The sequence below is a fragment of the Giraffa tippelskirchi genome, chromosome 10, assembly GCF_054371585.1.
Source record: "Giraffa tippelskirchi isolate mGirTip1 chromosome 10, T2T-mGirTip1v1.2.pri, whole genome shotgun sequence".
Taxonomy (NCBI): domain Eukaryota; kingdom Metazoa; phylum Chordata; class Mammalia; order Artiodactyla; family Giraffidae; genus Giraffa; species Giraffa tippelskirchi.
Genome location: NC_137284.1, coordinates 7,949,381 through 7,964,958, shown reverse-complemented (window position 1 = coordinate 7,964,958; position 15,578 = coordinate 7,949,381). Strand labels below are relative to the sequence as shown.

At 54.7% G+C, this 15,578-nt stretch overlaps 1 protein-coding gene across 12 annotated transcripts in view; it reads right to left on the bottom strand.

Moving 5' to 3' along the window:
- The window catches only part of NRXN2 (neurexin 2), a 110,166-nt gene that overhangs the window by 49,788 nt on the left and 44,800 nt on the right, over positions 1-15,578 (bottom strand). For all 12 annotated transcript variants that reach the window (XM_081532611.1, XM_081532614.1, XM_081532612.1 and 9 more), the window contains 4 exons: positions 9,603-9,764; positions 8,497-8,935; positions 3,583-3,969; positions 3,217-3,420 (listed from right to left, as the gene is read on the bottom strand). In XM_081532611.1, the coding sequence (XP_081388737.1) occupies positions 3,217-3,420; positions 3,583-3,969; positions 8,497-8,935; positions 9,603-9,764 (1,192 nt within the window). The remainder of the gene's footprint in view (positions 1-3,216; positions 3,421-3,582; positions 3,970-8,496; positions 8,936-9,602; positions 9,765-15,578) is intronic.

Genomic DNA, 15,578 nt, shown 5'->3' with positions numbered 1-15,578 from the left:
CTCCCGTTGGTAGGGGGAGGCACGGAGGATGCACACACGGGGCTGGGCTGAAGGAGGTGACTTCTAAGGGCCCCTCCAGCTTGGAGATTCTTCAGTTACAATTTACCCTTCGTGTCAGCCTCACTGGCAACTGGGATGGCTGACAGGCACACATCAGGGAAAGGCAACCCCAGGGGGGTGACAAGAGGCAGGCCATGCTGGGCGCTGGCCTCAGAGGCCACGCCGAAGGTAAAAGGAACCCAGGAACCCAGATCACACTGGAACAGGGTGACGAATCAGAGACTCTGGAAACAGAGACCAACCACCCTGTTCAGGGCCTGTAGACAGCAGAGCTCCAGGAACTGGCTCAGGGTCGGCAGACACGGTGGAGCCAGGGCAGGAGGCACGATCGGCTTCTGAGGCTCTCTGCCTGGACAGGGGCAGCAGCCTCAGGCCCTCTTGGCCCTCCTCCAGCCCAGCAAACACCCAGGCACCTGAGACTGGCTTTAAGCGCCTCCTCCCACCACGTGGTTACCAGCACCACTCTCTTTGGGACTGAGTCTGCGTTAATCCAGTGAGCACCTGACAAGCTGCCTGCGGGAGCCTGGCTTTCCTTCCGATGAGATGAGACCACGAGGCCACAGATCAAGCCTGCCAGGCCCTCAGGGTAGCAAGCAGGCTGAGGATCGGGGTGGGGCTACTGAGGTGGGGCCAGAAGGGGTCAAGGGATATGGAGGCGAGTCCCAGGCCTGGTTCTAAGCTTAGGTCCCTAATCCCAGTATGATTTCTCTTCCCTTGGCTGAGTCAGTCTCTGTGTGTGTGCCTTGCATCATATAATGTTGTCACTTCCACACTTCTACTTAAGCCTCAAAACCACCACAGAAAGGAGGTAGAGTGAGGATTCTTATCCCCATTTTACAGACAAACAAACAGAGGCTTAGAGAGGAGAATATGACTTACCCAGCAGTCAAGGAGACCAGGACTAGAACCCAGATCTTCTGGTCCCCAGCCCAGTATTCTTCCCATCATAGCCTCAGGCTTGATGGCAGGGTGTGGACCACCTGTGTGTCTGTGTGGTTCACACAATAGCCACACACCTCCCTGTATGCACATCACTTGGTATTTGTGGACAGATGTGACTGTACCAAGCATTTGGTCACAGCTCATCATGAGCCGCTAGAGACAGCATCTCTGTGGATGGAGGTCGGCACAGCAGGGAGTGAGAGGTGGGTGGGAGGACTGTCCTGCTGTCCACCTTGTCCCTTAACTTCTAAGAATGTATGTGGCACAGACAGAAAAGCATGTCCATGAGAAGGAGAGAGGGCCTGAGGGTGAAATGTCCCCAGGGCCCACCAGAGTGCACTGTCCTGGCCAAGGCTGCTGCCTCCTATCTCATCTCAAGGGACCCATGCTTCTTCGCAGGGAAACTAAGACAGTGGAAGAAGCAGCATCTGCCTTCCCTGCAAATAGAAGCCCCAGATGTCCCCTGCAGAGTCCCCACCAAGTACAGAGCAGCATGTTCACCACACAGGGAACACACATGTTCCAGGGCAGAGGGTACCTGACCCTGGGTACACAGACCCTGGGTACACAGACCTGGGCAGTCTGAGAAGCACAGGGCCACTCACGGTGTCCTGGGCTGGTGTCTTCCTCCTATGACCCTCTCAGGGGTGCCAGGGGACTCTGTACAGGCCTGTGGGATGCTGGCAAAGGGTGTCTCCCATCCTGCTTTCCCCTGCCACCCACCACCCCACTCTGTAGGCTGTAATCGTGGTTAGAAACAGAGCTTCAGGGAACCCTAAAGTTCCCCACCTCCAAGGCCCCCGCCTCACTCTTTGTCCTAGGAGCACAAAGGCCAGATGGCCCAAAGGGGAAAGGACACAGTGTAAATTTGTGAGCGAGGGAACGGGTCCCCAAAAGGCTACAGTCTGTCCCCCAAACACCCTGGAGACCAATGTTAGGATGAGACTCCAGGTGAATATTTTAAGCTCAGAGCTTGTGTTCTCCCCAGCTGAGGATTCTAATCTGCTCAGAGGAGCTTAACTTCTCCTCTAGATCCAGGACACAGCAAGCCACCCCAGAGGCCTGAATCTTCCCACGTGACAGGCCCTTGGGTGCTCCACCTCCATATGCCCAGAGGCTAGTCTGAAAGGGACAAATGTGACCCAGCCTGGGCAGCTTAGGACCTCTAGCTTCCACGGTTGCCCTGACTGAGAGCTCCATGATGCTGGGACCTCGCCTTGGGGTCCTGGGGTCACTACTGTCACCTCAGGTTCAGAACACACCGGCACTAAGAAGTGGCCCATAAATGACAGCCAAATGAGTGGCCTTGCTGTTTTCCTTTTGAACCTGCTGAAGCCACAGAGAGTCCGACACGCCTCGTGGTCCTGCCCACATGGATGCCCCAGCGACTGCCAGGTGAAGTGGAGCCAGGCCTGCTCTGGGCGGGGCAGAGGCATCAAGCCATCAGGTGACAAGGGTCCTGATACTCCTCCACCCCCCACCTCTGTTAGAAACAAAAAGGAAGCACTGCACCTTGACAAATGGCCTGGGTTTGAGTCCGGGCTCCTCCCCGACCATCACTAGCTTTGTGATGCTGGATAGGTCAGTATATGGCATTCCCAGTCTATAAAATCCGGCCAGCTATGGGGACTCACGTGAAAGCAGACACGAGGAAGATGACATGTCCCGATGGGTCCCCTTGTGCACCTACATGCACACACGCTTGCACACGCACACACACAGACATGGCCCTTTAAACTCAGAGCAGACGAGGGCGGCTGTGTCGGGGCCGGGTCCTTCTGTCTCTGGATCTGCTGAGGCAGGGAGCCGGGCTGAACACCAGTAGGCGTCTGCAAGCGCTTCGCGAATGAATGAACCAAGGTATGAGCAAGCGGATGAGCCAAGAACTAGGCATGAACTACCTCCTTACGTGTGTGCGAGGAACAAACGCCTCCAAGTCCCAGGAGTGCTCTGGGAGGGTGACTATCACACCCCAGACTCAGTCGGGTCCCCTCCCCAAGGTTCTGCGGAGCGCGAACCATCTACCTACACTATGCGTCCTCTCTGGGAGGAAGTTCTTGCGGGGGGTGGGGAGGCGGGGCGGGACTCAGACTCGGGTTGGCACCTCCCACCGCCCATCTCTCACTGGCGCCACCACCAAGCTTCTCCAGACAGAGGGGATGTGGGTGAGAGGCAGGGTCGGGGAAGGGGCCGGGGCACGGGCAGAGTGGTTACCGAGGTTGACAGTGAGCTTCATTTGGCCCCCGTCCAGCTCCAGGCGCAGGGTGTCCGCGGACTCCCTGGAGGTGGTGGCCATCATGAGCCCATAAGCCCGCTGGGACATGAAGCGCAGGGACACGTCCTCCGCCTCCGTGTGCATGGCATTCGGCAGCATGATCTTCATGTACATGGAGCCGTCGTAGCTCAGGACCGTAGCCTCTGCCCCAGCAGTGGGGGAAGGAGAAGGGCGGGGGGGACAGTCAGGGGCCATAGAAGGAAGAGAGAAGACCAAGAGAATCAATACAGAGCTGGCAGGCCCAGGGATGGTCCTCGATGGGGCACAGGGATGGGCAGGGACACAGGCGTGCAGACCAGCCTCACCTCTCTCACAGACCCGCCCCAGGAAGCCGGTCCCGATGCAGTCACAGACAAAGCGGTTCCAGCCCTCCCGGCAGGCGCCCCCGTTGCGGCAGGGGGCAGAGGCACACTGCTTCAGCGTCTCCCGGGAGCAGAAGGGGGCCACGCCCACAGCCCCCTGCGCCTCGGCCAGGCCCCGGAGGTCTCGGCTCCGCCCGTCTATGAAGAGGTCCCTCACGCAGCCCACGTAGCCAGCCCGCAGCGCCGCCGTCCACACCTCCGGGGGCAGGGGCAGGTCCACTCGCCCGCCTTCAGGGAGACCGCCCAGGTACAGCTCGCTCTCCAGGTCCAGGATCTCACTCTCTCCGGTGGCCAAGAACGGCGTGCTGCGGCTATTCACCGAGATGGAGCCTGCATATGGGATGGAGGGAGACTGTGGGCCTCAATGGAGAAGAAAGGACCGAGAGACGACCCAGGAGAAAAAGGGATGCCCTGCCCTCGCACCCCGGCAGCCCTGGGCTGCATACATTGCTTGATGAAGGCCCCAAGTTCAGGAACCCATGTGAGCCACCGGAGCCCAGCTGCAGTGTGCGGTGGGCGTCAGTCCAGACGCCTTCTTCCCACCTGAGCAAGTCCTCAGAGGATGTACCAGAAGTGGACATGCCCCCAAAGGGCTGGATCATTGACATGTCCTTCCCCCAGCCAGCCCCTCAGATCAGGAGTCAAAGGCAGAGACCCCGCAAGGAGGCTGAAAGACTTGAATCCAAAGAGATTCCCCCCCCAACATTTATTGGGCTTTTATGACTGTATACCAGGCACTGGGGCTTCCCAGGTGGTGCTAGTGGTAAAGAACCCTCCTATCAATGCAGGAGTCGCGGGTTTGAGCCCAAGGTCAGGAAGATCTCCTGGAGGAGGGCATGGCAACCCACTCCAGTATTCTTGCCTGGAGGTTCCCCATGGATAGAGGAGGCTGGGCTACAGTCCATGGGGTCACAAAGAGTCAGACACAACTGAAGCGACTTAGCACGCATACCATACCAGGCACTTGTATGCATGCGTGCTAAGTTGCTTCAGTCGTGTCCGACTCTTGAGACCCTATGGTAGCACTTCACATATATTATATCACTTAAATCTCATGGTAACCCTAAGGAATTGATCCTTTACAATCCCACTTGGAAATGGCAGATGAGGATTAGAGAGACTAGGGAAGCTGCCCAAAGGCCACCACAGTTAAGGACCAGAGTCGAAGTACCACCCAGGTGGCAGGACTCCAGAGCCTGTGTTCCCCACCCCTCGACCTGGAGCCCCTGTGTGGTTGGTGGAGCAGACGGGCAGGCCGATCAGTTCCTGAAGCCTCTGAGACAGGAGGGAAGCCGGGAAAGGGAAACCAGGCACGGAGCTTCTGGGCTGTAAGAGTTCTTTGGAGGAAGGGGCTGGTTATCTTAGAAAAAAAGATCTGGGATCAGGTAGGAGCTTCAAAGCCTTTCCTGAGAACTTAAGAAACCAAAACCTATAAATTAGAAGCTTTATTCTGTTTGTAATTTTTATTCTGACGTTCTCCTTCCTCTCTCTTTTCTCCAGTTTGGAAGAATTCTTTAAAAAATAAAAATAAAAAGGCTGCCTATCTCGATAGGGTTAAAGAGAGGTAAGGATGGTTTGACCACGCGAGGCCTGAATAGACAGAGACTGGGGGTGGGGGCACCAAGCATGGGTCTGCAGGAACAGGATCAGGGCCTCCTCGACACACCTGGCTCTTCATCCAGAGCTCGTTCTCCTCGGTGCAAACCCTCCCCTGCACCAGAGGCCCTCCCCTTGTGCCCCATTTTAACACTGGGGTCCCTGGCTTGTCCTCCCTGATAAGGCATCAGATCCCCACTCCCCCTCCCAGCCCCCCAAACATGGCCCTGATCACCTACAATTCTATCTGCAGCAAGATCCCCAAATGCTTGCTCCACCCACCCACTATGGGGTCTCTTGGGCAAGGACACCACCCAAGTGGGCTCTCCACAAATGAACAGAAGGTGGAAGGAAGGCCATGGCGGGGGAAGAGTATATAACAGAGAGTCAGCCAACTACAGTGCACCACATCTCCTGTATCCATTCCGCTGCTGATGGACGTCTAGGGTGCTTCCATACCCTAGTTATTGTATTAATAAACAGTGCTGCAATGAACATTGCGGATCATGTATCTTTTGGAAAATATGGTTTTCTCCGGGTATATGCCCAGTAGTGGACACCAAGGGAGGGAAAGGGGAGGGATGAATTGGGAGGCCAGGGCTGACATATATACACTATGTGTATAAAATAGGTAACTAATTAGAACATACTGTACAGCACAGGGAAAACTCTACTCGGTGCTCTGTGGTGACCTAAATGAGAAGAAAACCCAAGAAAGAGGGGGTATATATATACATATGGCTGATTCACATTGCTGTACAGAAGAAACTAATGCAACATTGTACAGCAACTATACTTCAATAAAAAATTTTAAAAAGGAAACTAAAGTGAATACAGATCTTGTGTTCAAGGTCATTCTAAAACATGGAAAGGGAACAACAATCCAAGTGTTCAAGGACAGATGGATGGACAAACAAAAGGTGGTCTGTTCATACAATGGCATATTATTCAGTCATGAAAAATGAAGCCTGACACACGGAGCTAACACATACTACAAATGTGGATGAAATGAGAGGACACTATGCTAAATGACATACTGCTGCTAAGTCACCTCAGTCGTGTCCGACTCTGTGCGACCCCATAGATGGCAGCCCAGCAGGCTTTGCCGTCCCTGGGATTCTCCAGGCAAGAACACTGGAGTGGGTTGCCATTTCCTTCTCCAATGCATGAAAGTGAAAAGTGAAAGTGAAGTCGCTCAGTTGTGTCTTACTCTTAGCGACCCCATGGACTGCAGCCTACCATAAACCAGACATAAAAAGACAAATATCACGTGATCCAGGTATAGGAGGTCCTTAGAGTAGGCAGTTCATAGGAAGTAGGATGGTGGTTTACAGGGGCTGGGGGACAGGAAGTTAGTATTTATGGGGACAAATTTTCTATTGGAAATATGAAAACATTCTCTATATTGATGATGGTGCTGGCTGCACAACAATGAATGCCCTTAACACCACTGAACTGTGCACTTAAGCATGATTAAAATGGTAAATTTTATGTTGTATATAAATTACCACAAGAAAATTTTAAAACATGGGAAAAGTCAAAGAGAGCTTTGTTGGAGTCACGGCCCCAAGTCTGCTGGGCCATGAGAAATGGCCGAAGTGACTCACAGGCCAGCCAGGCCTGGTGTATGGGGTCTGGCGATTGAGCAAGCCTAAGGAAAGCACTGCCTGAAGACAGAGAAGAGCAGAGGGCCCTGGGGTTCTCTACAAGGCCTGAGCAGATTTCCAACCTAGAGAGTCACAGATCCCCTGCGTGGAAACCCTGGGAGGCAATCTGTGTTCTGTGAAGGCTCCCTGGTACCATCATGACACAAAACCAGGGGATGAACTCATTTACTGCAAAGCCTGGGGAAGGCGACATTTCTCTGAGAAGCAACAGCAGGCCCATGAGAGGCTGATGCCTCCAGGAGCCATGGCAGCCCCCTTCCTCCCTGTGTGTTTGTGGGGACGGTCGCTCCACCCCGAGATGAAGGCCCAGTCAGTGACAGCCGGGGGAGCATGAAAATTTAGCTGACGTTGATAAGGGCTTAAATTGGATAATGTGTCAGTTCTTATTTGTGTCAGTTCTCTCTCCCCTGTCCAACAAGATGGAGAAGAGTAAAGAAGAGAATTAGAAAGAAAACAAGAGGATGGAAAAGGAAGGCTGAAAAGGAAGAGTGGAGGAGGGGTGGCTAGAAGGAGCAGAAGATTCAAGAACAGTGCCTGCCTGGCCCCAGCACCCTCCACCCTGATGCTTTATTGTGTAAGACCCCTCACCAGGCAGAGTGTGGTGTTTACTGGGCCTCCTCACTGGAACATGTGATCCAGGACAGCCAAGGTTCTAGCGCACCGCTGCCTCATTACAGCACCCTGGACAGCACCTAGCGTCCATAGGTACTCACTAAATATTTGAGTTAATAAAGAAAGGTGAAAGGATCTAGATAGAAGGGAGGCAAAGTCGGGAAGGCTTTTGTTGTTGTTGTTGTTTAAGGAGAATGGGATAACCACTGTGTTAGGCACTGAGCGAATGCTTTTATAGATTTTTCCTTGATTTCCCTTCTTGATGAACCCAGTTTAATGTTCCCTTTTATAGAAAAGGAAACTGAAGCTGCAAGGCATTGAGTGCTGGCCTAACATCACACATGCAGGAAGTGGGAGTGTGAGGTGTGCACGCAGGTCTGACTGAGACTCCTGGCCTGATGTGTCCCTGTGACCCTTCTAATCCCAGCACCATCCAGGGGACACATCACCATCATTGGCCACACAGCTCTCACTACTTGTGTCCTGTGTGTAAACCCAGTGCTTTGGGAGCATTTGATGGACAGAACCTAAGTTGTCAGAGACTGCTGGAATGGGACAACCCTGCTCCTGTTGTGGGGGAGGGCCCTCCAGGCCCCAAAGTTCCCCAGGAAGAGACTCTTCCTCGTTCTTTCTACCAAGGCACCACGGCAACAGGGACAAGGGAGGGGTTGGGAGGGCCGGAGGAAGGGGAGGGGAGGAGAACAGCAGATTGGACTGTCAGCATGGGTGGAGAGCGGTGAAGTGAAGGGAAAGTCACTCAGTTGTGTCCGACTCTTTGCGACCCCATGGACTATATAGTCCATGGAAATCTCCAGGCCATAATACTGGAGTGGGCAGCCTATTCCTTTTCCAGCAGATCTTCCCGACTCAGGAATCGAACCGGAGTCTCCTGGGTTGCAGGCGGATTCTTTACCAACTGAGCTATCAGGGAAGCCCAGAGAAGGGTGGCCAGGGGAAAGGGGAAGATCCAGAGGCCTCTGACCTTTGCGCCCATCCCTCTGGAAGTCCACGTGGCACCACTCGCCGTCGTTGACCTTGCGGCTGGACGCCCGCAGCTTGATGCCCCCTGAGCCCATGTCCAGCAGAAGGTAGAGGTAGCCATCCAACAGCTCCATGGCAAAGTAGTCAGCCCGCTGGGCAGTGCTGGGGCTGCCAGGCCCCGCCCCGGCCCGCCGGCCCTGGCTGAAGAGCAACAGCCCGTTGGGCTCCGTGGTGCGGAAGTCCAGAGAGATGGAGCCGGTGCGCTTGGCGCTCCAGCGGGGCAGTGCCACAAAGGCCTCAGGGCTCTCAAAGGTCACGGGGTCCAGGGCAGCCACATCCTCACAGCGAAATGACAGGTCCCCCTGCAGCTTCATCTTGGGGTCTCCTTCCTTCGCCAGGCGGGAGAGTTCCAGCTTGAAGTCGTTGTTCTTATAGACCACCTGCAGAGGGCGGTGGGCGGTGGGGGGTCCCAGGATGAAGAACACAAGCAGTTTAGGTCCTGCCCACTCCTGCCTGACAGCTCAGGGCCCTGCCACCCAGGCCTGGGCCCCTGACCACTGTTCTAGAACTGCATGCCCAGAGGCTGTGGGCAGTGCTTCCCTCACGGCACTTATTTCTCTGTCCTGTCTCCCTGCCCAGCAGGAGCATGGCAGCCCTCAGCGCTGCTGAACTGCAGTTCATAATAACTGCAGGACAATCGCCAGGAACACTTGGTTGACATTGACATTCTCATCTATCCCTCACAGCTGCCTTGAGAAGAAAGTACCAAATACACATTTTACAGATGAGAAAACTAAGAGTCAGACAGGTCAAGGGACCCAGCCAAGGTCACAGAGCTGGTGAGTGGGCCTGAAACACTGGTCTTTAGTTTTCATGCCCACCACTCTCTCTTCTGTACACAGCTGCCTTGAGGGGCCTCTGAGAAGAAGGGGGCCTTCAGGGCTCAAGGAAACAAGAGAGGAGAAGCCTCTTGCCAGGGTCAACGGGCCTCAGGTTTTGAAAAGAGTCGGTCTCCCACCACAGAGCGGAAGGCACAGAGGCCCCAGGCAGCTTGCTGGTCACACTGGGGTTTCTGGGGTCCCCCCCGCCTCTCCTGGCCCTACTCACGTCCTTGAGGCAGCCCATGAAGTTGTTGCTGACAGGCGAGCCCGGCAGGTCGGCCGTGTTGGGGCTGCCCCCAATGTAGAAGAAGTCGTCAGAGCCCAGCATAGTGTAGTCCTCCTGCGTGTAGCCTGTGGTGGTCAGGATCCCGTCCACCGAGATGGTCACCTGCCCAGCCCAGGGAGGGAGGGGGAGAGACAAGGAGACAACTGGCATCAACTCCCTGGGAAGAGCCACGGGCAGGGCAAGGGAGGGGCCGGGGGGCAGTGGGGAGAGGGACTCTCCATTTTTATGTCTGCTTGTCTCGGAGGAGGAACAGTGGGGGTGGGGAGAGGGGAAAAGGAGGCAGCACAAGATTTGATGGTTTCAGGGTGGGCTGAGGCCGGCCCCATGGCCCAGCTCGGCAGACAGAGGCCTGAAGGGTGCGCGAGGAGTTCACGGTGCACAGCAGCAGGAAGTGGCTCCTGGAAGTGGCCCTGGATGGACAGATGGATGGGAGTGGGGGCCCCCAGGATACAAATGGCACCGATGCTTCTCTCCTCTTGAAGGGTCTCTGGACGCACATGTGATTTCAGAGCATCTCTCATAAAAGAGGCAGAGAGCACCAGTTCTCCTGGGGTCCTGGTGGCTTCTGCAGCTCTCCCTCCAGGGCATGGCGGAGTCCTTTCAGTCTTAGCCCGTGGGGAGGTTGGAAGATGGCAAGGGTGTGAGGAACAGGAACCCAGATGCTGCTGGGGAGCCTTGGCACTTCTCAGGAGACACACAGCGCCCTTGAGGGCTGATTCCCATCACTGCCTCCTAACTGGCCCCAACCCCCTTGCTGGGTCTGTTTTGCTATCCGGGTCCCTCTGTTTCGGGGTCACTCTCTTGTCCCCCAAGGAGGGGGCAGCTGCTGGCCTATTCATCACTCTGCCTGATTCATTCATCGCCCCAATTACTCTATGGAGTCAGGGCCAGGCCAGGGAACAGAGGGAGACAGCCTAACCTCCTGTTACTTTGTCCCTGGGCTGAAAACTCAGGAAACAAAACAAGACAGGTGGGGATGGGGGCATACCTGGTGTTCCAAGGAGGTGAAAGGGGCTCAGTAGTGGCCTGGGGAAGGCAAAAGTGACCTTGGAGTGGGGGCAGTGACAAGCGCAGGGAACTCCATGAGTCCCTGCTCCCCGGTGATATTCCAAGCACCCGAGCCCTGAAAAGTCTAGCCAGAGGAGCACCCACACCCAGCCAGGTTGTGGTGCAGAGTGAAGGGCAGGGGGACCACAAGCCCCCACTCTCAGAAGGCGGTGGATTAGGACAGTCAGGCTCCTATGGGGGCCATCAGGAAGCTGGCTCACAGTGAACCCAACACCATGCTTCTGCAGGCTATAGCTCCTCCCGCTTCCCATTTCCCAAATGTGCCTCAGCACCCCCTTTCTAGGCAAAGTCTGGAGATTGGGGCCTTCTGATCACAGCCCACAATGTCCTTCCCACACCAGTCCTTACGCACATGCCACCAGCCATCTTCCAGTGACCAGTTTCCGGGGTTCCACTGTTGTGGGGATGGGGAGTGGGTATTAGGAACACTTGAGGGACATGAGCGGAACAGGGCCAAGGGGACCGTCCCTCACAGGACCCTCGAGTCCCCCTCATGCTGGGCTGGAGCCTCACAGTGTGTGTGGTGGGGCAGCTGAAGGGGCTCCCTCCTGGGAACCATCAAACCTTGTGCTGGGGGGACTGGGTTCAAGGACAGAGGTAAGGACGTGTCTTTGTGGAAGTGGGCACTTTGAAGAATTTGAGTCTTGTTTTGAGGTGAGGGCTGGTCATTATTGTTTATTGCTTCTTCCCTCCATCCCACCCGAGGCTAGGAAGTGGAGATCTGGGTGGAAAGGGAAAGGGTCAAAGTATTAGTCACAAAAACATGCAGACAAGATTAGAACTGGCAGGAGGTGGCTGGAGAAAGGCAGAGGGGACTGGGATGCAGGGCTGGAAGTGAGACAGGGAGAGGTGGCAGGGGGAAGAGGCCTCCAGCCTGCCCTCCACTCCCAGGGCCACACTGAGAGACCAGGAATCGGGCCACTAGTAGTTCCTGAGTCTACGTCTAGAAACCCAACTGAGAGTCAGCTCCTGAAGGCTGGGCCCCTGGCCTGATGTGTCCCTGTGACCCTGCTAACCCCAGTCCAGTCCAGGGGACACATAGCCATCATTCAGGTGAACATCAAGTGGCCTGACAATCAGGGCCACACGGTTCTCACTGCCTGTGTACCATGTGTGAACCCGGTGCCTCGGGAGAGAGCCTAGACTGAATAACAGTCCTCTGAGACTGCTGGGATGGGACGCCCCTGTTCCTGTGCGGGGACTGGGGGGCCCTCCCAACCCCAGTAGCTCCCCAGGAAGAGGCTCTTCCTCACTCCAGCAGCCTAAGCCACTCAGCTGTCCTCCCTCCCCAGCCCCAGAAGCCAAGGCACGAGCTACTGGCATCTTCCTCATCCTATGGGCTCTCTTCTGCTCATCCATTCAGCCAACTCACCTGCCTTCGCCCTAGAGTTAGAAGGACATGACTTGGGGGGCCCTCCTCAACTCCTCTGCCTAGTGGGTACAAATCTGACCTTGCCCACCTTGCTTTATAGGAATCTCTGCCACGTGGTGCCCCCTACGGGAAAAGGGCTGCCTTAACCCCTTGTGTATCTGTCCTGGTGTTTTAGAGCCTCCCTGGCCCACAGGGTGGGGAGAGGGCAGCAGGAGGCAGGGTAACATAAGGAGGTGCATGGAGGAAGAGGGGTGAGGGAAGAAGAGAGAGAAAGGGGGTGACGGGCATCAGGGAGAAAGGAAGCCGAGGATCGGAGGGGATGGAAGGTCTCTGGGGAAGGCAAGGAGGTAGATGAGTGAGATTAGTAAAACCCGACTGTTTCCTCAGACAAATCAAAGTCCAGACACAAAAATGGCAGGTTCGTTAGTAAAAGCAGGAAACAGGGGGATAATTCCCCCAGTCCCCCTCCACCCCAGGGGTTCACGATGCCCCTGCCCCCCAACCCCCCCGCACAGCTTCTGGAAGGGGTGGGGCCAGCAAGGGAAGAGGGCAGAGGGGGGACATGCGACACATAACAGCCATGGAAGCTTGGACACATGCGGGTTAGAGGGTCCAGGTGGGGGTCCCAGCCCAGCAGGACAGGCGAGAGAAAGGCAGCCGGGGTTGGGGGAAGGCGTGCAGGGCCAGGGGGCATAGGGAAGAGCCCAGATGGAGGCAAAAGAGCTGCAGGGGTGCAGAAGGAGAAGCTTCCTTCCAACAGAGGAGGGGAGAGGAGCCGCCATTAGGACAGAGACATGTACAGGTTGAGAAAGAAAGGGAAGGGATGTTAGACTCAGACCTTCCTCCCCAGAGGGCGACCCAGACACTCACTCCCACCACCCATTCACCACAGATCACTGACCCCAGGCACACCTGCTCACACACTACATCTTACTGAAGGCGGTGGGAGGGAATCCCAATAGCCTCATTTCCAAGCAGCAGTCTTTTTGTCAACAGGACCACGGCTAGCACCCCAAGACACAGCAGAGACTGCACGCAACCCACATTAATCCATGCAACACAGACAGACCGGGCCCTGAGTGGAGCTGAGTAGAACAAGATGAATGAGCTCTGGCCCGGAAGAGCCATGACCAGTCAAGGAAGAGGGGAAGGAGCCCCACACCCAGCCTCTGCTCAATTCCCCAGGGACGGGGAGGGTGGCCAGAGGTGGCTACAAAGGGCAGCCTATGACCTTGGTGGGTTCTCAACACTGCCTGCTGGTCCCACCTCCCTTCTGTTCTGCTCTGCCGGTCTCCCACCTTAGGCAGGCTGCTAGCATGAAACCAGGTCCTGGCCACAAATGTCCTGCCTCAGGCACTCCATGCCCATCACGGCCCCAGAGGAAAGACTGGAAAGAGGGGAATGGCCCTCTGACATCACCCCAAGCCTATCCCAGCTCCCTCCTATGATTAAGGGTCACTAACCTTCCTGGGAGGGGGATTATTAGGGGGAGAATAAGATCAAGGGCAGATTTTTTTTAACTTGTAAGCAGTTAGATGGGCTCTGGGGAGTCATGAAATCCCTTGGCATTGTATGCAAATCACTTCAGTGGGTGTTTTGGGTTTTTTTTCCAGTGAGAGTCCACTGCTGTTACCAAACTCTCAAAAGGCTCATGATCCAAAGATGAGTAAGGCCAATTAGCTTAGGATGACAGTCCTGGCCTGCCCTGAGGACTGCAGAGGGTGGGAGTAGGGCATGAGGAGGGGAGGACAGCCGAAGCGGGTGAAGCCATGACTGGACTCAATGGTGTTGTAACATACACTTCAGGTCAGAAATCCTGAGTTCTCATTTGGTCTTTACCATCTTCCAGAACAATCCTCATTTCGCCTCCCTGACTCTCATCTGTAAAAGGGGTTTAACAACTTCCCTGACTCCTGCTTCTCCCAGGCTTCCTGTGAGGATCAAATGAGATCAACAAAGTGAAAGCACTGTTCCACTACTTGTCACATTGCCTCAGGCCCTCTCAGGCCTCAATTTCCCCCATATGTTAACTGGGAATAATCTCTGTCTGCTGTATGCAATCTAGGCATTTGTCAATTTTAAGTGACATTCAAAAAGTGAGAGCTACTTGGAAGAAACAAAGTCTCCAGTGTCAGGTGCAGAGAACACTCCCTTCAGCCTGACCACATCTAACCCAAACCTCTTCACTGGTTGGCCTTTTTGACCTAGGTCCACTCTCTCCCCCAAGGAGAAATGCTCAAATAACAAAGAGAGTCCATACAAAGGAGTTAGTAAAAACAAATGCAAAACCAACCAGAGCCCAGCTGAGGAATGCCTGGGAAATCAGAGCAGGTTGAACGCTGTCTCTTTGGGTGCCTGGTTCTCTGATGCCACTCCTGGCTGAAAGAGCTGATCCCTGGGACAAGTGTCTGAGGGTTTATGAGGTGACTCAGGCCACCGACAGGCACCAGCTCTGGTTGTCAAGCAGGGACGCTCACACTAGGAGGCGTGGGCTTCAGAGACTTAGAATTTCACAGGGACTTTCCCTGCCAGGACTGAAATCAGACAAGGTTGTCTGCCTTTTGACCAACTTAACCAAGTCATCCCATCTTTCCTCCTCCTCCTCAGGCCTAGTTCCTGGGGCATTCTGGGGTTTCACGTAGTTATTTTAGGACTGAATCCCAAGAAAGGATGGTAATAGGATCTCCAATGGGGCCAGAGATACTATATTCTCCAGGGTTTGCTATGGGAAGGGAATTGCTTCTGCACAAAATATCCCTGCCCTGGAAACACAGAGATAATCAGTTAACATTTTATAAAGCTTAATAAAATTATAATTTCCTTTACAGAGTACAGACGCTTTCACTTCCACTACCCTTCTTGATCCTCACACTGACTCCCTGAAAGGCAAGCGAGGAATGTCAGCGGTTTGGCAGATGAGAAACAGCTTTAGCCCCAATTCACAGTTTTTAACTGAACTGAGACTGGAAGGAAGGGGAAGTCTTCTGGGCCCTAATTCTCAGATGGTATACCCTAGGGGTTGCCTTTATTTTGCCTCCCTTCTGTCCTCAAAGTCACAGGTTGGCTGTCCAGTGAAGCTCTGTAAAGAAAGAGTTCCAGGGACTTCCCTGGCGGTCTAGTGGTTAAGACTCCACGCTTTCACTACAGGGGGCATAGGTTTGATTCCTGGTCAGGGAACTAAGTAGATCTTGAATGCTGCACATAGTACAGCCAAAAAATTCATTAATAATAAAGAAAGAATTTCAAACGCCCAGTTCCTGACAGGTACTCAGTGGCCTGGTCTGAGAGGTAAGCAAGGGCAAACTTCTAGAAGCAGCAGCTGAAGAAAAGGGCCTGTGGAAGAGCAGTCCTGGGACCACCACACAGCTCCATCTGAACACCAGGATGACAGAATGGCCAAAGGAGGCCTCGGACTGGGGAGGGCTGGGACGACCATGGCCTGGGCACTAGCTCGGGGACAGAACAAAGGGCAGGAC